Genomic DNA, 25,161 nt, shown 5'->3' with positions numbered 1-25,161 from the left:
GGTGGTGTGGATGGTTTGGGGATCGGGGCTTGTGCTCCAGATTGGAGAAAGGACCAGGATTGGTAGTGAGCCTTTGGGGGCGGGGTCTGAGAGGAGGGAAGGTGAAGCCCGGGATAGGCAGAGGGGCTGGCTGGGTGGGGTGCGTGTGCCAGGGTGGGCCTGGGATTGGCACAGGGGCCATTGGGGCAGAGCCTCCCTGATTCCTGAGCTTTCTCTCCAGCGCCTGAGGCTCCACCAGCCCTGGGGACGCTTCACGTGGTACAGCGCGGGGAGCACTCGCTGAGGCTGCGCTGGGAGCCGGTGCCCGGAGTGCAGGGCTTCCTTCTGCGCTGGCAACCAGAGGGTGAGGGGTGTCCCTGGGAGGGGGTTAGGAACCAATGGGGGCAAAGCTGTGGCAGATGCTGCAAGGTAGGTGAGGACAGTGACAGTGAGTGGGGTCTGTCATTGGGGGTCTGCGAGATCAGTGACAGTAGGTAAGATCAGTCAATGAAGTGGGCAGGATCAATGAGTTCATGGAGGGTCAGTCTGGCAAGGTCCATAAAGTGGGCAGAGTCAGTGAGGATGAGGAAGTCAGGAGGGTGGACCCAGTTAACAGAGCCAGTGAGGTGGGCGGGCCCTTTAATGCCTCCAGGTGTCACTCTCCCACATGCTCTTGGCCCCCACCCTCACGCCTGCCCCAGGTGGCCAAGAACAGTCCCGGGTCCTGGGGCCCGAGCTCAACAGCTATCACCTGGACGGGCTGGAGCCAGCCACACAGTACCGCGTGAGGCTGAGTGTCCTAGGGCCGGCTGGAGAAGGGCCCTCTGCAGACATGACTGTGCGCACTGGTAAGCCTGCCTCACCTTGGCGTGCTCCTCCCCTACTGATGACCCACCCTGGCTTCCTGCACCCCGATTCTGAGTGACTCCTCCTGTACCCCCACCCCTCACCCTCTGACCCTGGGTGACCCCAGCATGACCTCTCATGACGCTTCAATAAGACAAACCCGACCCAGGATCTCAGATCTCTCTCCCCTCTGGGTTCTCAGGACTCAACCTCTGATCCTCGATCTTTCATTCCTCCTTCAGAGTCACCTCGTGTTCCAAGCACTGAACTACGTGTGGTGGACACCTCGATCGACTCGGTGACTTTGGCCTGGACCCCAGTGTCCAGGGCATCCAGCTACATCCTATCCTGGCGGCCACTCAGAGGCCCTGGCCAGGGTGAGGGGGAGGCCAGGGTTGGGGTGGGCTGGCAGTTGGGGTTCTGTGGAAACTGATTTTTAATCAAGTTCTCTCTCCTGCATAAGTGCCTGGGGCCCCGCAGACACTTCCAGGGATCTCAAGCTCCCAGCGGGTGACAGGGCTAGAGCCTGGCGTCTCTTACATATTCTCCCTGACGCCTGTCCTGGATGGCGTGCAGGGTCCTGAGGCATCCATCACACAGGCGCCAGGTATGGCGGGCATAGTGGGAAGGGCAGAAAGGTGTGTCTGGGTGGGCTGCTCGCTTCAGTAACTTGTTCCCCTTCCTGCAGTGTGTCCCCGTGGCCTGGCGGATGTGGTGTTCCTACCACACGCCACTCAAGACAATGCTCACCGTGCGGAGGCTACGAGGCGGGTCCTGGAGCGTCTGGTGTTGGCACTTGGGCCTCTTGGGCCACAGGCAGTTCAGGTTTGGTCCTGGGGCAACCAGATTCTTACCTCTCCCTGTGGCCCCCCACCCAGGCTCCATGCCAGTTACCATCTCCTGACCACCCAACAGGTTCAGTCATTCTCCCAGCTCTCCCACAGGCTCCAGATCTCACCTGCTGCCTGGCTTCCTATCCTGCCGTCACTGCTGACTCCCTAATAGATAGTCAGGCTTTGGTCACATACAGCCTGATGTGTTTCTCCAGGCTCTGTGCACCCCCATCCCTGCTCTATCATCCTCCTTAGGCTCTGGGTCTCCCTCCACCCCAGGTTGGCCTGCTGTCTTACAGTCACCGGCCCTCCCCACTGTTCCCCCTGAATGGCTCCTATGACCTTGGCATTATCTTGCAAAGGATCCGTGACATGCCCTACATGGACCCAAGTGGGAACAACCTGGGTGAGGACTGCAGCAGGCATGGACTCTTGGGGCTATCCACTGGGAACTTGGTGCCCCAGGGTTCTGACATGTCCTTCCTTCCAGGCACAGCCGTGGTCACAGCTCACAGATATGTGTTGGCACCAGATGCTCCTGGGCGCCGCCAGCACGTGCCAGGGGTGATGGTTCTGCTAGTGGATGAACCCTTGAGAGGTGACATATTCAGCCCCATCCGTGAGGCCCAGGCTGCTGGTAAGGAGTAGGCTGATGGGGAAGGGGTCTGGGAATAGGGGTGGCCCTGACAGGGCTATCAAGCAGCCACTGGACCCCACCTTAGGGCTTAAAGTGGTGATGTTGGGAATGGCTGGAGCGGACCCAGAGCAGCTGCGTCGCTTGGTGCCGGGCATGGACTCTGTCCAGACCTTTTTCGCCGTGGATGATGGGCCAAGCCTGGACCGGGCAGTCAGTGGTCTGGCCGCAGCCCTGTGTCAGGCATCCTTCACTACTCAGGTTTGGAAGAGGCCTCTGGGGGACTGGGTGGTAGAAAATAAGGGATCTGGGGGTTCTTGGTAGAAATGTTCAACCTCAAAGAGACCCTATGTCCACAGCCCCGGCCAGAACCCTGCCCAGTATATTGTCCAAAGGTAAGAGTCCTGTGACGAGAGGTGGGCAGAAGCTGCACCTGGGGCTAGCCACTCTGACCCACATCTGACATGTCTTTCCCCAGGGCCAGAAGGGGGAACCTGGAGAAATGGTGAGTGCCCCTGTAGGGCGGGGAATAGAGAGTGGGTTGGGTGTCAGTGGGGCAGGGGAGGTTGGCAGCACAGGTCTCACTGATCACCCTTCCTAGGGCCTGAGAGGACAAGTTGGGCCTCCTGGCGACCCTGGCCTCCCGGTGAGTGCCCCCCACATCTGTCCCTGCACCCTGACTGGCTTATCACCACCTAACCTGCTCTCTTCTCTCAGGGCAGGACTGGTGCTCCTGGCCCCCAGGGGCCCCCTGGAAGTGCCATTGCTAAGGGCGAAAGGGTGAGTGTGGGGACCATCGAGGTTTCTCTGAGGCACTCCTCAAAGCTTTCTCAGGGTTTTTACAAGAGGGAAGGAATAAGCAGAGTTAGAATCATCGGAAATTCCTAGAAGCCCAGCTGGAGGTTATAAACCACCGCAGAGACTTTAGGGGACACTCTGAAGTAGAAGGGCCAGTGGGGCTTCTAGCCCCTCTGCAGAGCCTGAGCAGCAGCTCTAAGTCCCAGAGGCAGGGAAGCCCTCTGCCTTGTCACTGCCCTTGTGCCTGGAATTGGACTCCGTGCAGCTCTGAGGGGCCACTTCTCTGCCTCACTGTTCCACCCCCAATAATACCTGGGGGCCAGTGAGGTAGGGGACCCCTTGTTGATGGGGTGAGGCCCCTCCAGCAAACCAGGGGCCTTGGGGCAGGGTCCCTTCCTGCCCTGACCTCTTCACCTCCTCAGGGCTTCCCTGGAGCAGATGGGCGTCCAGGCAGCCCTGGCCGCCCCGGGACTCCTGGGACCCCTGGAGCCCCTGGCCTAAAGGTGAGCAAGCCTTGCCCTGCGGGTCAGGGTGGGCGCTGCCTGAGTGGGTGGGTGGCTCCGACTGTTCTGCCTCTGGCCTCCATTTGCAGGGCTCTCCAGGGTTGCCTGGCCCTCGTGGGGAACCGGTAAGGCGCCCTCCCTTCTTTGCTCTCCAAGTGTCTTCCCAGGGCTCTTCCACAGGGCGGGAGCCTGGGGTGGTGGGTCAGTGCCCACGCTGACACTCGCCTGAGCCCAAGCACCACCCTCTGCTCTGTTTGGTCCTCAGGGAGAGCAAGGACCTCGAGGCCCAAAGGGGGAGCCGGTAGGTGAAGGGGGAAGGGAGGTGGCCAGGATGTCCCAGGGAGGAGCAGGACTGCCCCACGCCAGACCCTGTGCAGGGCCTAAGGCGCGAATAGGAATAGCTGGACGTGTCTAGGGACTTATTCCAGCTCAAGGCCCCCATATCCTGAATCCTGCCCACTGCTCTCTGTCCCTACAGGGGGCTCCCGGACAAATCACTGGAGGCGAAGGACCTGGGCTTCCTGGGCGGAAAGGGGACCCTGGACCATCGGTAAGTCCAGAGTATGTGGTGGCGAGTGATGGGTAGTGGGGGGACTGACAAGAGGGGGTGAGAGGAGGGTCTATGGGGTTGCACCTTATACTTTGTCTCCTCCATCAGGGCCCCCCTGGACCTCGTGGACCACTGGGGGACCCAGGACCCCGTGGCCCCCCAGGGCTTCCTGGAACAGCCATGAAGGTGACAACCTCATGAGTGCCATGTGATGCAGAGACCTGGTGACCCCATTTGAACCCACATAACCCCTACCAGTTCCTCTGGCTCTTGTGACCCTCTGATCACCCCCATCCTCACCATGATGCCTCAGTTCTCCCAAGATCCTTGTAATCCAATTGGACCCCATGACCCTCATCCCTCCTAGTATCTTTGGGAGTGAGGTGTGGCCCAGGGTCATGGGGTCATCATCTGTTTTCTAGGGTGACAAAGGTGATCGTGGGGAGCGGGTAAGTGAGGGACAGGTTGTGCTGGGGGTGGCTTGGAGTCTGATTCCCCTGTTCATTCCGTGACCTGCTGTTCTCTTCCAGGGTCCCCCTGGACCAGGTGAAGGTGGCATTGCTCCCGGGGAGCCTGGGCTGCCAGTGAGTGGGCCTTGAGGCTCTGCTGGGGGCCCTGCTCAGGGCTGTGGGTCTCTCCTGGGGCAGTGGTTGGGTGCTGGGCTTCATAGTTCTTTGCTCACATTTTTACTCACTTCCTCCTAGGGTCTTCCCGGAAGCCCTGGACCCCAAGGCCCCGTTGGCCCCCCTGGAGAGAAAGGAGAAAAAGTAGGGAGCCTGACTTGATGATATCCCAGTTCTGGGGTGGGAGGCTGGGTGCTAGGGGCAGGGCCTCCCTTCGGTCTTCCCACCCGCGCGTTTCTCCTTCAGGGTGACTCTGAGGATGGAGCTCCAGGCCTCCCAGGACAACCTGGGTCTCCGGGTGAGCAAGTGAGTGGAGGGGCCAGGGGTTCTGAATGTGGTGGGCACAGCTCCAGCCCCCACCTCAATCATCAACCACTGCTCCATCCTCATGCCCAAACGCAAATCTCTGAACCCCCAAATTCATCCCTTCCAGGGCCCACGGGGACCTCCTGGAGCTATTGGCCCCAAAGTGAGTACCAGTTGGGGGACTGAGGTGTGAGGGGTGCTACTCCGGGCTCCCCGTGGTGTTAGGGGAGGCTGGAAGATCAGGAGATAACAGTTCCCTCCAGGTCAGAGGTTGTGGTTTTGGAGGGGGTGGTTGGAGTTTGAGACCCCTTGTCTGGGGTTTGACATTCAAGCCCGCCACCAACCCTCTCTCTCTGTCGTTCTCTCATCCTCTGTCTTCAGGGTGACCGGGGCTTTCCAGGGCCCCTGGGTGAGGCTGGAGAGAAGGTAAGTGTAACCTGGGGGGCTCCAAGGGCCCTGGAGGATCTGGCCCAACTCAGCTCTGACCTCTTCTGTTCCATCAGGGCGAACGTGGACCCCCAGGCCCAGCGGGATCCCGGGTAAGCCCACTGGCTGCAATGCTCATACCAGCTGACCTGGCTGTGCCCTTTCTGGTTTTGGCTTTTTGCCCTTGACCCCCGCTGCCCCTGCTCCTCACCCCTCCTCAATGACCCCTTATCCCTGCTGATACAGGCTCTAACCATCAGCCCCAGGGACCTGGCTTTAAATCTCTGACCCTGCTGAACTGACCTTGACTTTCACTGACCTGGTCTCTGTCCTCCTGCCAAGTCTACCCCTGCCAACCTAAATCCCAATCTTCCCTGACCCCTCTCCAGCCCCCACCCCAGCCTCTAGCCCTGCCCATATCCCCCATCCCCACCCACCTGCACAGCTCTTCCCTTTCTTTCCTCCAGGGGCTGCCAGGGGTTGCTGGACATCCTGGAGCAGAGGGTCCTGAAGTGAGTCTGTGACTGTGGTGGGACCACGAGTGGGACTTTTGTGTGTCCCTCCCCTTTCCTTTCCCCTCCTGGACTCCCACTTTCTCTACATTCAGGGGCCACCAGGACCCACCGGCCGCCAAGGAGAGAAGGTGGGTCCTCGACTGGGGGTGGTACTATCTGGTACTAGGGGTGTGGCAGGTGGGACACTGGGATTTGGGGCTCCAAGGTGACTCCCTGACCTGTCCCTGCTCCTATCCTCTCTCCACAGGGGGAGCCTGGTCGTCCTGGGGACCCTGCAGTGGTGGTGAGTGATGAGAGGATGGGGCTCTGAGCACAGCACAGCCCTTGAGCAGTGATCCTCCTATAGAACACTATCTGGGCTGTGATTCCACAGTGCTGGGCCCGTGAGCAGTCTCAGAGCTCTGTGGCTCACCTGCTAGAACCTGCCTCCAGACTCCTGGCTGTGATCCTGTGACCCCATGACCGCCATGCAGGTCATGAGCTCTTTGTGTCAGTCCATTTCGTATAACCCCTTCCCTGCTATCGGCGGTGACCCTGTGACTTCTGGGTGGAGACTGAGCTGTATGACTTCGAATTCCGTGTGACCTCCATTCCAATGAAGACTGGTCATACAACCCCAAGGCAGGGCCAAGCTGTATCTGTCCTGTTTGTTTTCAGGGACCTGCTGTTGCTGGACCCAAAGGAGAAAAGGTAAGCCTGGTATGGGGCAAGGGGAGGTTTCTACAGAGTTGAGGTCTAGGTCATAGGGCCTATGTATGGGACTTGAGGGTCATAGGACTTGCTAGGTCAGGGGGTTAACTGGAGCCTGGGACTAGCACTGATGGTCTTTGTCACCTCCAGGGAGATGTGGGGCCTGCTGGGCCCAGAGGAGCTACTGGAGTCCAAGGGGAACGGGTAAGTGAAGGGAAGTGGTTTTTTTTGTTTTTTTTTTGTTTTTTTTTTGAGACAGAGTCTCGCTCTGTTGCCCAGGCTGGAGTGCAGTGGCGGGATCTCGGCTCACTGCAAGCTCTGCCTCCTGGGTTCAAATGATTCTCCTGCCTCAGCCTCCCAAGTAGCTGGGAGTACAGGCGCCCGCCAGCATGGCCGGCTAATTTTTTGTATTTTTTGTAGAGACAGGGTTTCACCATGGTCTCAATCTCCTGACCTCGTGATCCACCCGTCTCGGCCTCCCAAAGTGCTGGGATTATAGGCGTGAGCCACTGCGCCTGGCCCGTGAAGGGAAGTGTTTAGGGGGCGGTTGGTAGAGGTTGTCTTCCTGACTTCTTATCCTTCCATCCACAGGGCGCACCTGGCTTGGTTCTTCCTGGAGACCCTGGCCCCAAGGGAGACCCTGGAGACCGGGTGAATCAATGTCGGAATGGGGAGTGTGACAGAGGGAGATGAGGTGGTAGGACCCTGACTAAATCCTGTCCCCCTTCTATTCCCTTCAGGGTCCCATTGGCCTTACTGGCAGAGCAGGACCCCCAGTGAGTACCCATGACCCTGGGCAACCTCAAGGCTTCCGGGATCCCCTCCCCTTGAGGACTGCCTGCTTTGAGCATCCTGCATCACCTCCCTCTTGCCTCCTCCACAGGGTGACTCAGGGCCTCCTGGAGAGAAGGGAGACCCTGGGCGGTCTGGCCCCCCAGGACCTGTTGGCCCCCGAGGACGAGATGTAAGAGGCTGGAGCCGGGGGAGTCACGGCGGGTAAGGGAGTAGGGCTGTTGCCAGCATCATGGGGTTCTTGAAACCAGGGCTGACACTCATGTTTCACAGGGTGAAGTTGGAGAGAAAGGTGACGAGGGTCCTCCGGTGAGACTTCTTCCCACTGTGGTTTCTGATCCTTTACCCTTGAACTAGGATCCCATTGGGCTGGGGCTCCACCAGACCATCCATCCACTCCTTGCCTCCTGTCCAGCTGCTGCTCAGGCCCTTCTCTGTCCCCTCTCCCTGAGTGAGTTAGATCCTAACTCCCCTGTGCAGTATGACTTTTCTTTCTATCACCAGGGTGACCCAGGTTTGCCTGGAAAAGCAGGCGAGCGTGGCCTTCGGGTGAGTCTTGGCAGAGAGAAGTAACGGGGTGATGGGAGGTGGGCATGAAGGTGATAGGAAAGGCTGAGGGGGGCTAAGAGGTGATGGGAGGCCCTGCAGGGAGGCATGGGGTGATGGGAACCTCTGATGTGGATTTTGGAGTGATGGGGAGCCTGAGGCAGTGTAGGGGGTCACAGGGGTACCTGCAAAATACTGGGTCTGTCTCAGGCCAGCTGCTCTTCTTAGGGGGCACCTGGAGTTCGGGGGCCTGTGGGTGAGAAGGGAAACCAGGGAGATCCTGGAGCGGATGGACAAAATGTGAGTCCCAATCTATGATTCCTCACCCCAACCTTAACCCTGCAACCAGTCAATTCCCAACACCTGATCCTATCCCCAACCCCGTAATGCTAAACCCTCCCAATCTTTACTTCCTGTGACCCCTGCATCACGCCCACCTGAAGCCTACCAACATTCCCATGAGTCCCCATGGTGCTTCCAAAGCTCCCCCAAACTGCTGCCCACCTTGAGTGGTCCTGACCCCTGCCTTTCTGCAGGGCAGCCCTGGACCATCTGGATCCAAGGGTGACCGTGGGGAGCCGGTGAGTAGGGCTGGTGTCCTGGGCTCAGAAAGGATTGAGGGTCCCCTGGCACTGCTGCCAGTGTGCCTTCACACGAGGGGTCTGGAGGTCAAGGTGGGAAGCATGGATGGCCATCCATGCCTGCTGGGGGCTGGCATTGGGGTACTTCAGGGAACTTGGGGGCAGAGTTGAGCCTGGAGCAAACCAGAGCCATGGCCTGGGACCTGAGGCTTCCTGTTGACTATAATCATTTCCTTTCCCAGGGTCCCCCAGGACTCCCGGGACGGCTGGTAAGGGCTGCACTGGGTCTGGTCCTCTGTCATTGCCCTCACTTGCCCCTTTGGCTCCACGTCATGTCCCCTCGTTCCTTCCACTAATTCCCACTTCCCCCAGCTGCCCCTCTGAAACCTCCACAGATCCCTGGAGCCCCTCACAGACCCTGTATCCCCTCGCCAACCACTCTTCCCCTTGTTGAGCCATTCTTCTCACTGGCCATTCCCCCCACAGGTAGACATAGGACCTGGAGCAAGAGAGAAGGTATTAGGGTCTGTGGGTGGAGGGTAAGAAAGACCCCAGTGCCCCTCCCGGCAGGTTCTACCTTGGGCATGGCTTAGCTTCCAGGCTGTTCCTCAGCAAGCTTATCTCTGCCACAGGGAGAGCCTGGGGACCGCGGACAAGAGGGTCCTCGAGGGCCCAAGGGTGACCCTGGCCTCCCTGGAGCCCCTGGGGATAGGGTGAGTATGGCTGGTCCTGGGGGTGCAGGTGTGGGAGGGCCCACTCTGATTTCTTCCTCCCCTATCTTCAGGGCATAGATGGGCTTCGCGGGCCCCCAGGCCCACAGGTGAGTGATGCACTTTGCCCTGTCTGCCGAGTCCCCATCTTGCCCTCACCTCTTATCTGACCCTGTTCCCTCCAGGGGGACCCAGGTGTCCGAGGCCCAGCAGGAGAAAAGGTGAGAGGGTGTGGAGGTTTCTCAGGACATGAGCCTGGGTTATCAGATCCACCTCGGCCTTGGTGGCCTCTTACCACTCTATTTTCCACAGGGTGACCGGGGTCCCCCTGGGCTGGATGGCCGGAGCGGACTGGATGGGAAACCAGGAGCCTCCGGGCCCCCTGGGCTGAATGTGAGTCTAGGTAGTCCTGCCTGGTTGTCCCCTTCCCTTATCCCTTCACATGAGGGCCCTAGACCCCAGCCTCGTTGGTTGGTCTTGGCCTTGACGAGCTCTGGGGCCAGACATGTTGTCTCTGTCTTCTCCCAGAGCCCTGCCTGGGTGGGGTGCATTGTTGCCATGCAGGCCTTAGGCTTACAGGGACTAGAGCCCCTGACCCCATGACCATGATGAACTGACTTTGAGTCTCTCCTCAGGGTGCTGCAGGCAAAGCTGGGGACCCAGGGAGAGACGTAAGTGAGGGGAGATGCTGGGACAGAGGGAACTCAGGGGTTTGCATAAGCTCCGACCAGATCATCATAGTCACAGCATCAGGAGAGTGGGGGGCGTTGGTTCACCCTTGCCTTTGGGAGAGGTCTCAGTCCTCGGGAGGGGTCTCAGTCCCTGGCAGACAGGTTTTAGTAGAATCCCCCTTTCTGACCTTCTTTGCCTTGGGAGTCTTCATAGGCCCTCCAAGTTCTGGGAGTTCTTCCCTTGGGAGTATCAGCAGGGGGCCCCCCATCCATGGGGTCTGTGCCTGAGGGATCTCAATGGGACCTCCCAGTCTTGGGGGTCTGTACCCTGGAGGGAGATCTTATTGGGGTCCTCTTAGTCCATGGGGTATGCCCCAAGGAATATCTCAGAGGCCCTATAAATCTTAACAAATACTTTTTCCAGGGGCTTCCAGGCCTCCGTGGAGAACAGGGCCCCCCTGGCCCCTCTGGTTCCCCTGGATTACCGGTGAGTCCAGACTTTCATGTTACCCTATTTTCCCCCTTACTACCCTCACCTGATCCCTGACATCTGACCAGTGATCTGTTCCCACAGGGAAAGCCAGGCGAGGATGGCAAACCTGGCCTGAATGGAAAAAACGTGAGTGTGTCCAGGGCAACTGCGGCGAAACCTGCCAAGAAACGCCAGCACACCTACATAGCCAAGATCTCTAGCAACACATGAGGCACACGTGCAGACACATGCATCCTGGCCCAGACATACAGATGCATCCAGAAACATAGTTCTTTTTTTTTTTTTTTTTTTTTTTGAGACGGAGTTTCGCTCTTGTTGCTCAGGTTGGAATGCAATGGCACGATCTCAGCTCACCGCAACCTCTGCCTCCTGGGTTCAAGTGATTCTCCTGCCTCAGCCTCCTGAGTAGCTGGGATTACAGGCATGCGCCACCACGCCTGGCATTTTGGTTTTTTTTGTTTTTGAGACGGAGTCTCGCTCTGTCGCCCAGGCTGGAGTGCAGTGGCCGGATCTCAGCTCACTGCAAGCTCTGCCTCCCGGGTTTACGCCATTCTCCTGCCTCAGCCTCCCGAGTAGCTGGGACTACAGGCGCCCGCCACCTCGCCCGGCTAGTTTTTTGTATTTTTTAGTAGAGACGAGGTTTCACCGTGTTAGCCAGGATGGTCTCGATCTCCTGACCTCGTGATCCATCCGTCTCGGCCTCCCAAAGTGCTGGGATTACAGGCTTAAGCCACTGCGCCCGGCTGCATTTTGTATTTTTAATAGAGACAGGGTTTCTCCATGTTGGTCAGGCTGGTCTCGAACCGACCTCAGGTGATCCGCCCGCCTCGGCCTTCCAAAGTGCTGAGTTTACAGGCGTGAGCCACCGCATCAGGCCTGGAAAAATAGTTCTATATGCACACACATGCAGCCTCACAGAAACATAGGGGTTTGGTGAATGGGCCAATTTGTGCCAGGATGGGTTGACACATGCCCAGATAACCCACAGCCATAGGCACAAGTGAAGAGCCACAGACAGGCCAACAGGCACAAGCACACTAGTGTGAAGCCACATTTGAGGCACTTAGAGACATGTTGACACCCAGACACTTCCACCCAGACTCATGTGCTCAGACATGGACCCAAGACTGCATGTGGACCTGTGTTGAGACATGGTGAGACACACATGGATGGCTCTGACCTGTGACATGTGCTACGACATGCTGGCACATGACTTTATATCGTCACCCACACGCTTATGGTCGTACACATTGAGCTACACACGAGTTGCAGACAGATGCCAACACATAGGCCTCAAGACCCAAGGCACTGGGAGCCTTTGGAGACATATATAAGCCCATGCCCATATGCAGACATGGGCCAAGATGTGCAAACAGACTAGGACACCCAGACCCATGGGTACATGTACTAAGACACACATGGATATGCACACACCCAGGACATGTGGACAATCACCAACCCAGAGATGCATGAATGTGGAGCTACCTCTAGAGAGCCAGAGACAGAGGACATGTGTGCAGTTGCCTGTTGGGGTGAGCAGGGCTGCACAGGCACACCCTTAGACATGCAGCAGCTCACTCGGACGGCCACAGGCCATGCTCCAAGACATACACAGCCATGGAGCTACAGGCCCAGAAATACAGTCATAGTCATCTGAAATCTGCCAAGATAGTGTCTTGCAGTCAGACACAAGTGAATGTTTGGGCTGATGTGAGTCCTCTGCCCACAGGGAGAACCTGGGGACCCTGGAGAAGACGGGAGGAAGGTAAAGTCCCCCACCTGGGGTCTCCCTGGTCTCTGCTTGGAGCCATGTCTGAAGCATCCTTGTTTTCCTTAGGGAGAGAAAGGAGATTCAGGTGCCCCTGGGAGAGAAGTGAGTGTTGGAGTTTTCTGCAACCTCTGACCCCTGACCCTGACCCTGACCCTGGGGGATATGACTCCACTCTTTTCTGAGGTCTCAGGGTCCTGATGCTGACTGCATCCCTCACAGGGTCGTGATGGCCCCAAGGGTGAGCGTGGCGTTCCTGGCATCCTTGGACCCCAGGGCCCTCCAGGCCTCCCAGGGCCAGTGGGCCCTCCTGGCCAGGTGAGTGTCCTGGGTCATTCTGGGACTTGAGAGCATTAGAAGCCATTATGTTTTCATGGATAACCCTCCCAGGAAGCCATAGGCCTGTGTGACCCCTTTGTGTTCTGCCATATCTCAGGGTTTTCCTGGTGTTCCAGGAGGCACGGGCCCCAAGGTAAGTGTGTGGATGTTGGGTAGGGGGCGTGATGAGGGGCTGACCAGGCTGGGGGTCATTTCCTCACCTGGTCATTCTTGTTTTCAGGGTGACCGTGGGGAGACTGGATCCAAAGGGGAGCAGGTGAGGCCCCCACCTTTTCCACACGCCCAGGTAGCCACAGCACCCACATGCGCACATGCACGCCCATAGGCTGGTTCCTAGCAGTTTGTCTTCATTTTTCCAGGGCCTCCCTGGAGAGCGTGGCCTGCGAGGAGAGCCTGGAAGTGTGCCGGTGAGCCAGCCTTGGGAAGTCCCCTTGATTCTGTTTTGCATGCCCATGGGGGCCACCTCACCATCCCCTTCCCCTTGCCACGAGGCTCCATAGGTTCTGTGCTGTATGTTCAGTGCCCTGCCCCATTGGGGTTCTTGTAGCCCACACTCAAGGGAACTTGGGCAGTGGGGACATGCCAGAAAGGGGCTCTCAGGGGTCTCCAGCCATGCCTCAGCCAAGTGCTAAAGGGTGCTCTGGGCAAGAGGCCTGGGGAAAAGGGCGTGGAGGTGCTTTCCTGAGGCTGCGTGGAGCAGAAGGCAGGAGCTTCTCTGTCATGGGCAGCCCTTCACCCAGCCTTTGTCCCTAGAACGTGGATCGGTTGCTGGAAACTGCAGGCATCAAGGTGGGTTGTTTAGGGGCTGGGGATAGGGGCAAGTGGGCCTAGCAGGGCCCACAGGCACGGGAGCTGCAGCGATGCACCCCGCTCCTCTGACCTCTTGCTGTCCCTCAGGTGTCTGCCCTGCGGGAGATCGTGGAGACCTGGGATGAGAGCTCTGGTAGCTTCCTGCCTGTGCCCGAACGGCGTCGAGGCCCCAAGGGGGACCCAGGCGAGCGGGGCTCCCCAGGCAAGGAGGTGAGCAGAGGTGGCTCAGTGGGGTGTACCCTGTGGGGGTGTAGCTGTACAGCAACCAGCATTCTCTCTTCAACTCCTGCAGGGCCCCATCGGCTTTCCTGGAGAACGCGGGCTGAAGGGAGACCGTGGAGACCCTGGCCCTCAGGGGCCACCTGGCCTGGCCCTTGGGGAGAGGGGCCCCCCTGGACCTCCCGGCCTTGCCGGGGAGCCTGGAAAGCCTGGTATTCCCGGGCTCCCAGGCAGGGCTGGGGGTGTGGGAGAGGCAGGAAGGCCAGGAGAGAGGGTGAGGCTGGGGGCTGGCCGGGAGAGTAAGGGAAGAGCGGTTGGGAGGGGTGGGACCCCCATGGGCTTGGCCCTCACCCGCTGTTTGCATTTCAGGGAGAACGGGGAGAGAAAGGAGAACGTGGAGAACAGGTGGGCTGCGATGGGCTCTGTGGGGCAGGCTGCCTGGAGGCTGTGCTGGGGCTGCCACCCCGTTTTCTTGTTTCCTGCAGGGCAGAGATGGCCCTCCTGGCCTCCCTGGATCCCCTGGGCTCCCTGGACCCCCTGGCCCCAAGGTGATCACCCCATCCCTGCCCTAAGCCTGTGACTGGTGACCAGGAAGCCACCCTTAGCTTGGTCCCCAGAAATATGGTAGTGTGTGCCATGACCCTGGAATTTCTGACCCTGTAACCCTCTGTGATGCTAAGATCTGTGATGACCCGCCCATGCCTCTATGACAGAGACATCTCTCCCCTGTGACCTTGTGTTTTTAGGTGTCTGTGGATGGGCCAGGTCCTGCACTCTCTGGAGAACAGGGACCCCCTGGACTCAAGGGTGCTAAGGTCAGTGTGTGGGTTCAGCTCGGGGCCACCCTCTACCGTGGCACTAGGGACTGACTTGACATCTCATCCCCACAGGGGGAGCCAGGCAGCGATGGTGACCGAGGTCCCAAAGGAGACAGGGTGAGACCTCTCCCCACACTTCCATAGAGTCCCCCTCCTTTCTGGGGGCACGTGAGAGGTGATGTGCTTAAGTACCTGGGTGTGTGGCAGTGACTGGGGGCTCAGGGCACAACACTCTGCCTTCAGGGTGTGCCAGGCATCAAAGGAGACCGGGGAGAGCCTGGACCGAGGGGCCAGGATGGCAACCTGGTAAGTCCTTGCCCAACAGCCACACATGTGCAAGAAGGTGGCTCTCATATATGTTGTTCTATGTGCAGGGCTGGGGTCTGCACTGCCTGGGACTGTCTGAGTCCTGACTCTGTCAAGGGGGATGGTGGGTGGAGGGGAAGTTGGAACTGGGAAACTAAGGCCTGAAACCTGTTCTCTGCAGGGTCTACCGGGAGAGCGTGGTGTGGCTGGGCCTGAAGGGAAGCCGGTGAGTGATGGCTGAAGCACCCGGCCCAGGCTCTGGACCCTCCGCTAGGTGCTGCTGCTGCTGTGTGTGTGCATGTCTGTGTGTGTGTGTTTGTGTGTGCCTGCTTGTGTGTGCCTGTCTGTGTGTGCCTGTGTCTGTGTGTGTGGTTGTATGTGGATGTGTGTGTGCAGGCCCATGTGTGCTATCTGTGAGAGGCAGCCCATAGGTAGGTGTTATCTGTGACTGGAAAGGGTGAGGTATGGAAATTGCCCCAAGGTAAAAGCCCCAGAGGTTGGGAACAGGCCCAAGTGAGGCCCAGATTGAGGCTCATCAGTGCCCTCTCTACGTAGGGTCTGCAGGGTCCAAGAGGACCCCCTGGCCCAGCGGTGAGTACCCAAGAACCTTCACCTATCCTGCCTCCATCCTGTGCCCTGCCCCAATGAGCAGTACTGCCTTAGTTTCCCTGGTGGGGCGAGGCTAATTCCCCCTAATCAGACTCTTTTTCTCCCCAACAGGGTGGTCATGGAGACCCTGGACCACCTGGTGCCCCGGTGAGTGACCAGGGAGTGAGGGTCTGGAAGGGATGGGATAGGCATTGGCCACAACTGATAAGCCACACCTTCTCTGTGTTAATCCCTGAGCCCTGTTCCCTGCCCTTGACCCTTTTCTCTAGGGTCTTGCTGGCCCTGCAGGACCCCAGGGACCCTCTGGCCTGAAGGTGAGTCTAGGTGTGTGGATGGGAGGAGGAGGCTCCTTTGAGCCATGTCCATGCCCGGGGTAGTGTGTGCCAACCTCCTGGGCTGTCATCTCCTGCAGTGAGGCTGAGCTCCAGGAGCCCTGGCCGCGTGGGCTCTGCTCATGCAGTCTCTGGGTTGTTTGCAGGGGGAGCCTGGAGAGACAGGACCCCCTGGACGGGTGAGTGGCCTAGCTCACATGTTAGGGTCATAGGGAGATGGGTGGGGTTGGCACTGCCCTGAACTTTCTCTTCCTCCAGGGCCTGCCTGGACCTACTGGAGCTGTGGGACTTCCTGGTCCCCCCGGGCCTTCGGGCCTTGTGGTGAGTGAGCCCTGGGGCCCCTGCAGGGACACTGTGTTTTCACTCCTTGGGGCCCATGTTCTCTCATGTCCTTGTGTGTCCCTTGTTACCCTGACATCCTACTTGTTCTCCCTCAGGGTCCACAGGGGTCTCCAGGTTTGCCTGGACAAGTGGTGAGTTCTGGGGGTCAAGGGTTGGGCTCCAGGGGTCAGGGGTCAGCAGGCAGCCCTGACAGAGCTCCTCCCTCTCAGGGGGAGACAGGGAAGCCGGGAGCCCCAGGTCGAGATGGTGCCGGTGGAAAAGATGGAGACAGAGGGAGCCCTGGTGTGCCAGTATGTGTTCTGGGGGCAGCTCGCTGTGGGCCTGCTGTGGGGTGTGGTGCCCCGCTGTGAGCTTGAAATATGAGGAGTGGGGCAGCAGGGGTGGTAGTGGAGACACTGAGTTCCTCCCGCTGCTGTGCCATAGGGATCACCAGGTCTGCCCGGCCCTGTCGGACCTAAAGGAGAGCCTGGCCCCACGGGGGCCCCTGGACAGGTGATCTTTGACCCTGACTTCCACCCCCTGCAGTAACTCCTCTGCTTCACCCACAAGCCTGTTTCCAAACGCGTGGCGGTGGCAGGGTGGGGGCGGGGAGGAGAAGGAAACTCACTAGCATTCCCCACAGGCTGTGGTCGGGCTCCCTGGAGCAAAGGGAGAGAAGGTGAGTGTGTAGGGGCTGCCAGTGAGGAGGGGTCAACTGGTGGGGGCCGAGGAATCCCACTGACCCCTCCCCCTTACCAGGGAGCCCCTGGAGGCCTTGCTGGAGACCTGGTGGGTGAGCCGGTGAGTAGGGAACTTCTGACAGCAGAAGTTCTGGGGTTCCTGTCTCTCCAGTGGCCCAACATCTGACCTTTGACCCATAGTTTACCTACCCTCATGACCCTCAGCTTTCACAGTAGACCCCATATTTGAGCCCTGGCCTCATGCCTCCCTCTGGAGTCTCATCTGTGACTGTGTTGCCTCCTGACCTCTGTCAACAGGGAGCCAAAGGTGACCGAGGACTGCCAGGGCCGCGAGGCGAGAAGGTGAGGTGGGCTGGCCCCAGGACCTGAGTACTGAGAAGAGAAGGCTCAGTCCAGACACCCCTCTCCAGCCATTCTTTGCAGGGTGAAGCTGGCCGTGCAGGGGAGCCCGGAGACCCTGGGGAAGATGTGAGTCTGGGGCCCGGGCAAGGGTGAGCCTGGCCTGAGACGGGTGATGGTGGGCACAAGGGGCCACTCTTGGGCCTGGGCACATGTCTGAGCCCCTGAGTCAGGCTGCATGTCCCAACATCCAGGAGCCTGCTCCCTGGAGAACAGGGAGCCACAGGCTGTTGGCTTCCACACACTGAGCTCTGGGGGGCCGTGTCTTGGCTTCTGTGTGCCTGTCCTTGGTCTGTTCCTCACCGCATCTGGACACACATGTGTGCTCTGGTCTGATCTCCCAGATCCCAGAACACACCTGAGTTCTTGTGAACCTCTCCTTGGTCCTGTGTTTACAGTCCTCCTTTCCCCTGCCCCTGACTGCCAGCGTTCAGCCTGTGGCCACGCCTGCTCTACCCGGGAGTGGACGTGTTGGGGTTCCCCTCTGAGCTCCCGTGTGTCCGCACTCACGTCTGTGGAGCCAGATGTCTGCACTCGTGTGTGGGCTCCGTGTGCCTGTGGCCATGCCGGAACTCCCACCTGTCTATGGTCGTATCTGAGTGTCCCTCTGTCTGTGCCATCCTGAGACAGGCCATGGTCATGTCTGAGCTCCTGTGAGCCAATTCTTGGTCGCATGTCTGAGTTCCCAGGTGTTCATGGTCACATCTGAGCTCCCCTGGGAATATTTTGGGCCATGTCTGAACTCTGTGCTCATGTTCCTACCCTCTCACATGCTGTTTGCTGGGTTTTTTAGGGTCAGAAAGGGGCTCCAGGACCCAAAGGTTTCAAGGTATGTGTACCCAGAAGGGTCCCTGCTGGGGTCCTGGTCCTGAGACTCCATGAGCTTGATCTGATGCCTCTTTTCCTCAAAGGGTGACCCAGGAGTTGGGGTCCCAGGCTCCCCTGGGCTGCCTGGCCCTCCAGGTGTGAAGGTAAGTCATACCCCATCACCGGTTGTGGGGGCAGCGGGCCAGGCGGCTGCTGGAGGTAGGAGGAAGAGGGAGTTCTGATGAGAGTCCCGGGAGAGGTCCTGCATTGACCATTTCCTCCCTTTGCTGTGTTGATTTCAGGGAGATCTGGGCCTCCCTGGCCCCCCTGGTGCTCCTGGTGTTGTTGGGTTCCCGGGTCAGACAGGCCCTCGAGGAGAGATGGGTCAGCCAGGCCCTAGCGGAGAGCGGGTGAGGGACTGGAAACAGCATGTAGGGGCTTGGTGAATCTGTGGTGGGAGGAGAGCGCCCTGCTTTGGGGGTTCCCAGTCTTGAGGGGGCAGAGGGTAGGAGGGTTTCCAAGTCACTCTCTGCCTCTCTTGCTCCATTTTTCTGGTAGGGTCTGGCAGGCCCCCCAGGGAGAGAAGGAGTTCCAGGCCCCTTGGGGCCACCTGGACCACCGGGGTCAGTGGTGAGTAGAGGTGCCCTAAAGCCCCACGTGTTTGATTGCCTGTCCTCGTGAGGACTTAAGATGGGGGCCGGGCCATACGGTGGGGTGTTGGGGGAGGCACTTTGAGACCCACAGGACCCTCACCTCACTCTGACCTATAGGGACCACCTGGGGCCTCTGGACTCAAAGGAGACAAGGTAGGTTGGACAAATGCTACCGGCTGTCTCTTGTGCCCTCGTCACCCCCTCCAGCCTCCACTGACCTCCCATGATCCTGCGTCCCCCACTGATTCCCCTCACTGATCCCCCGTGTCCTGTTGGTCTCCAGGGAGACCCTGGAGCAGGGCTGCCCGGGCCCCGAGGCGAGCGTGGGGAGCCAGGCGTCCGGGTATGTACGTCCTACTCCACAGCCGAGCTCCCTTCATCCCAGCTCTTGCCTCAGATTTCCAACCTCTGAGTCAATGAACTTAATGTCACCATCCAGGGTGAAGATGGCCGCCCTGGCCAGGAGGGACCCCGAGGACTCACGGTGGGTCCCGCTGGAGGAAGTGACAGTGCTGTGACTTCAGTCCCCTGCCTGTGCCCTTTGTGCCCCAGGACTCTCTGCCATCCTCCCTAGCCCTCTGGCCCTCCTGGTCTACCCCTGTCCCCTTTGGTCCCCAGTGTTTCCCTCCTCCCCCCGATCCTCCTCTTTCCTCCACTGCCCTAGTTCCTGTAGCTCACAGTCGCCTTCTCTCACACAGGGGCCCCCTGGCAGCAGGGGAGAGCGTGGGGAGAAGGTAGGAATGTGGGGAAGGTCCTGGCATGAGTGGGACGGGTGAGTGGATCTTGCATGATATTAGAATTCAGGCCTGGGGCCTCCCCAGTTTGGGTGGGACTCACACTCTTTCGCACAATAGGGTGATGTTGGGACTGCAGGACTAAAGGGCGACAAGGTGAGTGTGGGCATGGGGAGGGCAGGGCAGGGGCCAGGGTGCTCCCAACTCCTCTGACTCCTCCCTGCCCCCTCAGGGAGACTCCGCTGTGATCCTGGGGCCTCCAGGGCCACGGGGTGCCAAGGGGGACATGGTGAGTGAGCTCACATGCAGACTGGGTCTTCCCCGGGTGCGAGAGGGACCCCATGGGGCTGGCCCAGGGCATCTGAGAGCTCAAACCCCCAGAGGGTGAGGGACCTTCAGCCCCTTACCATGACTTCTTACCCAACCCAGGGCGAACGAGGGCCTCGGGGCTTGGATGGTGACAAAGGACCTCGGGGAGATAGTGGGGACCCTGGTGACAAGGTACGGGGAAGGGGGTGGTGTACTGTCTGTGGGGTCCTGTGGCTATGGGAGTTCCACAGCGTCTGTGAGGGCAGGAGGGGAGGATAGGAGGGGACTTTCTGGGGTTCAGGGGGAAGGGGTTCTGTGGCTGACTGTGGAGTGACTGAGAGGAGGGGCTCCAGGGAGAGCTCAAGGCTTTGGTGTGAGGTTAGGAGAGCTCTGTGCACTGGCCCTATGAGGGGCCCTATAGGGACAGGAAGGGGGCTCCTTGGGTGTCCCCATCTGAAGGTGCTTCAGATGGGATGAGGAACCCAGTGATAAGAGGGAGGGGCAAGAGTCTGGAGTCCTTGGGGTAAGAAATGAGCCAGTCTGTGGACTACAGCCCCCAGCTCCACCCTGCTATGGCATGGGCTGGGAGGGGCGTGCCGCTGGGTCCAGTCGTGAGTGACTCAAGCTCTGCCCCAGCTGGCGGGCTCATTGTATTCTAAGCTGCCAGCCTGGTCTGGTCCTGATTGTATCCCTCTCCCTATCCCACAGGGCAGCAAGGGAGAGCCTGGTGACAAGGGCTCAGCTGGGTCGCCAGGACTGCGTGGACTCCCAGGACCCCAGGCAAGTCCTGCCCCAGGCCCAGGCCCAGGTCCAGAGCCGGCATCACACACACACATATCCTGGGGGTCCTCTGAGTGCTGGGGGTTCTGGCTCCCTCGCTGCTGGCCCCATGTGTGTTCACCTGGGATCTGTGTGTGGGCTGGGCCCCGGCCACTGAGCATCTGAGTGGCCACACATGCAGCGGATGGGCCAGCATTGGGGACAGTCCCACTGAAGGGCTCCCCCATCTGTGTTTCTCACAGGGTCAACCTGGTGCAGCAGGGATCCCTGGTGACCCGGTAAGATGCCCCTGCTCCCACAGGGGCCCCCTGTTCCCAGAGGGCCCCCGTCACCGTGGTGGTCCCACCAATGTGGTAGCTTTTGACCTTACAGTGACCCAGTGCTCTCATGGTGTCCTCATGTTGCCCAGGGTCCCCCACTTCCACAGTAGCCACCTATGATGGTATCCCCTGCTGATGGTGACCCTTATCCCCTGCCTGTGGTGACCCTTGTCCCCATGGCAAGCCTCAGTGGCTCCGACCTCCAGAGGTGACTCCCATCCCATGGAGTTCCCTACCCACTATCCAGGGCAATTCTCTTTGGTCCCTCGCTGACCTCCTCTGACCTCACATGGACCCTCTCCCTGCTAGGGCTCCCCAGGAAAGGATGGAGTGCCTGGCATTCGAGGAGGAAAAGGAGATGTTGGCTTCATGGGTCCCCGGGGCCTCAAGGTAGGAAAGAAACAAGATTGTATTTTTTTCTGGTCAGAAAGGCCTAATGTTGAAGGGCGAGTGGCCTGGGGTCAGATGTTAGGGTGCTGGGTCAGAGGTTGGAGTACCTGAGGCCTGTTTGGAGAGTTGGTTTCAGGGCGAAGGGGATCACAGAGTGAGGCGTCTGGGAATCACTTCTTCACCTGCTTTTCTCCCTCAGGGTGAACGGGGAGTGAAGGGAGCCTGTGGCCTTGATGGAGAGAAGGGAGACAAGGTGCAGAGGGGATGGGGGATGGGGGGCTATGGGGCCTGGGGCCTAAGGCTGACCCCACTGCCTGATGCCTGCAGGGAGAAGCTGGTCCCCCAGGCCGCCCTGGGCTGGCAGGACACAAAGGAGAGATGGTGAGTGTGGGCACGCTCAGAATGAGGGGGCCATGGGCGGACTGGGGCCAAGCTCATGTCTTTTTTTCTCCAGGGGGAGCCTGGTGTGCCGGGCCAGTCGGGGGCCCCTGGCAAGGAGGGCCTGATCGGTCCCAAGGTACAGGGTCTGTGGACAGTGGACATGACAGGGAGTCAGGATGGGGCAGGGAAGCTCACAGTCGGGTCATGGGGGTGTAGGGACAAGGAAGGCTGTGGAGGGTTGGGACTGAAGTGGGGCTAGTCTTGAGGTGTCAAGGTGGGTTGGGGTCACAGTGGAGTTAGGATGAAAGCATGGGAGGTAGAGGGGGCATGTGTATCAGGACAGGGGGCTATAGTGGAGTTGGAGTCATGGGGATCACATCTGGTTGGCTCACAGGTACTCGGGTTACAGAAAGTTTGGGCATTAGGCCAGGGAGTGCATGGCAGTTCAGGGAGGGTCCAGAGCTGAGGGAGATCAGGGCAGAAGGTCTCTCATGCTTCTTCTGTTCCCAGGGTGACCGAGGCTTTGATGGGCAGCCAGGCCCCAAGGGTGACCAGGGCGAGAAAGGGGAACGGGTGAGTTGAGGCCATGGTCATGGTGAATTGAGGGAAGCGTGCCCTTTGGGAGAGGGTCCATCTTTGGGGCCTCTAATTACTGACTCTGTCTTATATCTCCCCAGGGAACCCCAGGAATTGGGGGCTTCCCAGGCCCCAGGGGTAGTGATGGCTCTGCTGGTTCCCCGGGGCCACCTGGCGGTGTTGGTCCCAGAGGCCCTGAAGGACTTCAGGGCCAGAAGGTAAGGGGCCCCAGCTCTGACTCCTGACCCCTTCCCTACCCTTCCAACCTCATAATCATCCTCCAGCCTGCCTGCCCCAACCTTTGAAGCTGTGACCCCCAACCTGCCTGACTCCTGATCCCTGCTGTCTCTGACCCTGCTCATTTGGTCCCTGTGTCTGACAGGGTGAGCGAGGTCCCCCTGGAGAGAGAGTGGTGGGGGCTCCTGGGGCCCCTGGAGCCCCTGGCGAGAGAGGGGAGCAGGTGAGTTGGGATTCCCAGGCTTGGGTCAGAGATCGGGGTGACCTCTGTTGTCCCTGAGATCAGAGGTCACAGCCTGGTCCCATCTGTTACACATAGGGGCGGCCAGGGCCTGCTGGCCCCCGAGGCGAGAAGGGAGAAGCTGCACTGACGGTGAGTGTGAGCCTGGATGGGCCTGGATGGGCCTGGGTGGGCCTGGATGGGCCTGGGTGGGCCTGGGTGGGCCTGGGTAGGCTGGGGCCCTCCCTCCCTCACCCAGCACCCTGACCCCTGGGCCCTGGCTCCATGCAGTCTCTCTATGGTCCCTGCATTATGTGCCCTATGTCCTTCCTGTGAGCCATGGGTTCTTCATGGTTCCCTTGGCCTTCTGCTCCCAGGAGGATGACATCCGGGGCTTTGTGCGCCAGGAGATGAGTCAGCACTGCGGTGAGTGGTGCCCAGCCTGCAGTCTCCCACTCCGTGCCAGCACCCTAGGCAAGGGCAGGCAGGCCCCTAGAACTTACAGGGCAAGCAGTTAAGAAAATGGGGGGATGGATGGATACACAGGACACGTGTGCTTCAGTACTGACACATGACACGTGTCCCCAGTGAAGGGCGACACACAGGCAGATGAGGATTGCCATGCAGTGTTCTTGGATGTCCAGCTTGGCTGTATGGGGAGCAGGATGATGGTGGGAGCCAGAGCTGGTCCCCTTGGGCCTGACCTGGACCCGATGGGACTATGACGACCCTGAGGGGCATCAGAGTGAAGCTGTGTCTTCCCATCTCTGTCTGCGCCGCCTGCGTGTTTCTGTGTCTGGCCTGCTTCTGTCTCTTGCCTTTTGTTGGCCTGTTCCCAACTTCCCTCTCCTCTGCCTTCTTCCCTTTTTCCATCTCTCTATCTACCTCCCACCCTCTCTCTTCCTCTCTCTCCTGTCTGTTACCCTCTCCTGATGTCTCTTTGTGTATCTCTACCCCTCTGCGTGTGTGTCTCTGTCTGTCTCTCCATCTTCCCATCCTTCTCTCTGTCATTTTCTCTCTATCCCTCTCTGCCCCCTCTAGCCTGCCAGGGCCAGTTCATCGCATCCGGATCACGTGAGTAGTTTTCTACTCGCAGAACTTTCTTCACCCCAGGCCCTGCCTTGCCTATCACCTGGGTCCTTTCAGCGGGGTTGGCTGGGATGGCTGCCCATGGTGACCTCAGGGCCCTGAGGCCCCTGCTCTTGGCTCCAGGACCCCTACCTAGTTATGCTGCAGACACTGCTGGCTCCCAGCTCCATGCTGTGCCTGTGCTCCGCGTCTCTCATGCAGAGGAGGAAGGTGAGGACAGCTGAACCCGTGGGGCAGCTATGGGTGGGGCCCAGACATGCACATGGGTGTTCATGCATGCAGGGCACATGCCAAGCACATAGGGTCTGCATGCAGGGCACACGCATGGGCACTGTGTGCACACAATGGAGATCAGTGCTGCCCACCTTGCCCCGGGGCCAGCAGCCACTGTTCCCAGCACACCCTGCCCTACCTGCAGAGCGGGTGCCCCCTGAGGATGATGAGTACTCCGAATACTCCGAGTATTCCGTGGAGGAGTACCAGGACCCTGAAGCCCCTTGGGATAGCGATGGTGAGAATGGGGGGCTGCGCCCAACGGGGCTTGGGGAGGGGCAGGCAGAGCTGACCCTTGCTGACCTTCCCCTGACCTTTTAACCCTCTCTGATTCCCACAACCCCTATTGACTTGACCCCATTGGCCCAGACCCCTGTTCCCTGCCGCTGGATGAGGGCTCCTGTACTGCCTACACCCTGCGCTGGTACCATCGGGCTGTGCCAGGCAGCACAGAGGCCTGTCACCCTTTTGTCTATGGCGGCTGTGGAGGGAATGCCAACCGTTTTGGGACCCGTGAGGCCTGTGAGCGCCGCTGCCCACCCCGAGTGGCCCAGAGCCAGGGGATAGGTATGAGCTGAGCCCCCACAGTGGGGGGACTGGGCACTGAACCTGCCTGGATCAGGGTCTGGGGGAGGAGTCCTTGGGCCAGGGTCCCAGGTCAGGGTCCTGGAGGAGACGCTCCTTCACACTAGGGGACCTGGGGCAGACACCCAGACCAAAGAGCTGAATATTGAGCACCAGCTGTGGAGCCCCCAGTAGGGTCCCCTTCCATGTTCCCTTCTTTAAAGACCTAAGTATGGTCCCTTCTGAGGTCAGAGCCCCCACTTCCTGTTGTAGCCTCAACTCCCTCCCCATGGGTGCCTCTGCCTCAGCTTCTCTGGGTAAGGTCAGATGGCTGATGACCGTTTCCAACCTGTCCTCACCAGGTGCTACCCAGGACTGAGGCCCAGATGATGAGCTGAGATTCAGCATCCCCTAGAGGAGTCAGGGTCTCAGCAGAACCCGCTGTCCCTCCCCTTGGTGCTAGAGGCTTGTGTGCACGTGAGCGTGCGTGTGCATGTCTGTTATTTCAGTGACTTGGTCCCGTGGGTCTGGCCTTCCCCCCTGTGGACAAACCCCCATTGTGGCTCCTGCCACCCTGGCAGATGACTCACTGTGGGGGGTGGCTGTGGGCAGTGAGCGGATGTGACTGGCGTCTGACCCGCCCCTTGACCCAAGCCTGTGATGACATGGTGCTGATTCTGGGGGGCATTAAAGCTGCTGTTTTAAAAGGC

At 59.5% G+C, this 25,161-nt stretch overlaps 1 protein-coding gene across 1 annotated transcript in view; it reads left to right on the top strand.

Annotated features, from left to right (window-relative positions):
- The window catches only part of COL7A1 (collagen type VII alpha 1 chain), a 31,836-nt gene extending 6,675 nt beyond the window's left edge, over positions 1-25,161 (top strand). Inside the window, exons 21-119 of the mRNA XM_065540561.2 lie at positions 221-343; positions 681-827; positions 1,068-1,202; positions 1,289-1,432; positions 1,514-1,650; positions 1,938-2,064; positions 2,149-2,295; positions 2,381-2,553; positions 2,652-2,687; positions 2,771-2,797; positions 2,894-2,938; positions 3,010-3,072; positions 3,513-3,593; positions 3,683-3,718; positions 3,859-3,894; positions 4,072-4,143; positions 4,252-4,329; positions 4,566-4,592; positions 4,674-4,727; positions 4,848-4,910; positions 5,013-5,072; positions 5,200-5,235; positions 5,454-5,498; positions 5,576-5,611; positions 5,966-6,010; positions 6,106-6,141; positions 6,261-6,296; positions 6,671-6,703; positions 6,854-6,907; positions 7,295-7,354; positions 7,444-7,479; positions 7,587-7,667; positions 7,769-7,804; positions 8,000-8,044; positions 8,270-8,341; positions 8,578-8,622; positions 8,865-8,891; positions 9,109-9,138; positions 9,255-9,335; positions 9,407-9,442; positions 9,518-9,553; positions 9,645-9,725; positions 9,968-10,003; positions 10,428-10,490; positions 10,578-10,622; positions 12,226-12,261; positions 12,334-12,369; positions 12,487-12,582; positions 12,701-12,736; positions 12,824-12,859; positions 12,963-13,010; positions 13,357-13,392; positions 13,501-13,623; positions 13,706-13,906; positions 14,002-14,037; positions 14,118-14,180; positions 14,379-14,447; positions 14,523-14,567; positions 14,694-14,756; positions 14,938-14,982; positions 15,312-15,347; positions 15,477-15,512; positions 15,635-15,679; positions 15,844-15,876; positions 15,956-16,018; positions 16,135-16,170; positions 16,249-16,329; positions 16,463-16,531; positions 16,662-16,697; positions 16,778-16,819; positions 17,017-17,061; positions 17,143-17,187; positions 17,912-17,947; positions 18,030-18,089; positions 18,228-18,335; positions 18,484-18,555; positions 18,696-18,731; positions 18,862-18,921; positions 19,018-19,062; positions 19,277-19,312; positions 19,433-19,468; positions 19,545-19,601; positions 19,742-19,813; positions 20,330-20,401; positions 20,644-20,679; positions 21,031-21,111; positions 21,311-21,364; positions 21,439-21,492; positions 21,566-21,628; positions 22,003-22,065; positions 22,170-22,286; positions 22,451-22,528; positions 22,625-22,678; positions 22,903-22,951; positions 23,567-23,599; positions 23,738-23,824; positions 24,033-24,125; positions 24,257-24,454; positions 24,814-25,161. Of these exons, the coding sequence (XP_065396633.1) occupies positions 221-343; positions 681-827; positions 1,068-1,202; positions 1,289-1,432; positions 1,514-1,650; positions 1,938-2,064; positions 2,149-2,295; positions 2,381-2,553; positions 2,652-2,687; positions 2,771-2,797; positions 2,894-2,938; positions 3,010-3,072; positions 3,513-3,593; positions 3,683-3,718; positions 3,859-3,894; positions 4,072-4,143; positions 4,252-4,329; positions 4,566-4,592; positions 4,674-4,727; positions 4,848-4,910; positions 5,013-5,072; positions 5,200-5,235; positions 5,454-5,498; positions 5,576-5,611; positions 5,966-6,010; positions 6,106-6,141; positions 6,261-6,296; positions 6,671-6,703; positions 6,854-6,907; positions 7,295-7,354; positions 7,444-7,479; positions 7,587-7,667; positions 7,769-7,804; positions 8,000-8,044; positions 8,270-8,341; positions 8,578-8,622; positions 8,865-8,891; positions 9,109-9,138; positions 9,255-9,335; positions 9,407-9,442; positions 9,518-9,553; positions 9,645-9,725; positions 9,968-10,003; positions 10,428-10,490; positions 10,578-10,622; positions 12,226-12,261; positions 12,334-12,369; positions 12,487-12,582; positions 12,701-12,736; positions 12,824-12,859; positions 12,963-13,010; positions 13,357-13,392; positions 13,501-13,623; positions 13,706-13,906; positions 14,002-14,037; positions 14,118-14,180; positions 14,379-14,447; positions 14,523-14,567; positions 14,694-14,756; positions 14,938-14,982; positions 15,312-15,347; positions 15,477-15,512; positions 15,635-15,679; positions 15,844-15,876; positions 15,956-16,018; positions 16,135-16,170; positions 16,249-16,329; positions 16,463-16,531; positions 16,662-16,697; positions 16,778-16,819; positions 17,017-17,061; positions 17,143-17,187; positions 17,912-17,947; positions 18,030-18,089; positions 18,228-18,335; positions 18,484-18,555; positions 18,696-18,731; positions 18,862-18,921; positions 19,018-19,062; positions 19,277-19,312; positions 19,433-19,468; positions 19,545-19,601; positions 19,742-19,813; positions 20,330-20,401; positions 20,644-20,679; positions 21,031-21,111; positions 21,311-21,364; positions 21,439-21,492; positions 21,566-21,628; positions 22,003-22,065; positions 22,170-22,286; positions 22,451-22,528; positions 22,625-22,678; positions 22,903-22,951; positions 23,567-23,599; positions 23,738-23,824; positions 24,033-24,125; positions 24,257-24,454; positions 24,814-24,830 (6,245 nt within the window). The 3' untranslated portion in view covers positions 24,831-25,161. The remainder of the gene's footprint in view (positions 1-220; positions 344-680; positions 828-1,067; positions 1,203-1,288; positions 1,433-1,513; positions 1,651-1,937; positions 2,065-2,148; positions 2,296-2,380; positions 2,554-2,651; positions 2,688-2,770; positions 2,798-2,893; positions 2,939-3,009; positions 3,073-3,512; positions 3,594-3,682; positions 3,719-3,858; positions 3,895-4,071; positions 4,144-4,251; positions 4,330-4,565; positions 4,593-4,673; positions 4,728-4,847; positions 4,911-5,012; positions 5,073-5,199; positions 5,236-5,453; positions 5,499-5,575; positions 5,612-5,965; positions 6,011-6,105; positions 6,142-6,260; positions 6,297-6,670; positions 6,704-6,853; positions 6,908-7,294; positions 7,355-7,443; positions 7,480-7,586; positions 7,668-7,768; positions 7,805-7,999; positions 8,045-8,269; positions 8,342-8,577; positions 8,623-8,864; positions 8,892-9,108; positions 9,139-9,254; positions 9,336-9,406; positions 9,443-9,517; positions 9,554-9,644; positions 9,726-9,967; positions 10,004-10,427; positions 10,491-10,577; positions 10,623-12,225; positions 12,262-12,333; positions 12,370-12,486; positions 12,583-12,700; positions 12,737-12,823; positions 12,860-12,962; positions 13,011-13,356; positions 13,393-13,500; positions 13,624-13,705; positions 13,907-14,001; positions 14,038-14,117; positions 14,181-14,378; positions 14,448-14,522; positions 14,568-14,693; positions 14,757-14,937; positions 14,983-15,311; positions 15,348-15,476; positions 15,513-15,634; positions 15,680-15,843; positions 15,877-15,955; positions 16,019-16,134; positions 16,171-16,248; positions 16,330-16,462; positions 16,532-16,661; positions 16,698-16,777; positions 16,820-17,016; positions 17,062-17,142; positions 17,188-17,911; positions 17,948-18,029; positions 18,090-18,227; positions 18,336-18,483; positions 18,556-18,695; positions 18,732-18,861; positions 18,922-19,017; positions 19,063-19,276; positions 19,313-19,432; positions 19,469-19,544; positions 19,602-19,741; positions 19,814-20,329; positions 20,402-20,643; positions 20,680-21,030; positions 21,112-21,310; positions 21,365-21,438; positions 21,493-21,565; positions 21,629-22,002; positions 22,066-22,169; positions 22,287-22,450; positions 22,529-22,624; positions 22,679-22,902; positions 22,952-23,566; positions 23,600-23,737; positions 23,825-24,032; positions 24,126-24,256; positions 24,455-24,813) is intronic.

Source organism: Macaca fascicularis, chromosome 2 (assembly GCF_037993035.2).
Source record: "Macaca fascicularis isolate 582-1 chromosome 2, T2T-MFA8v1.1".
In the NCBI taxonomy this organism is placed as follows: domain Eukaryota; kingdom Metazoa; phylum Chordata; class Mammalia; order Primates; family Cercopithecidae; genus Macaca; species Macaca fascicularis.
Note: the sequence above shows the minus strand (reverse complement) of the source record. Positions and strands in the feature narration are given on the sequence as shown.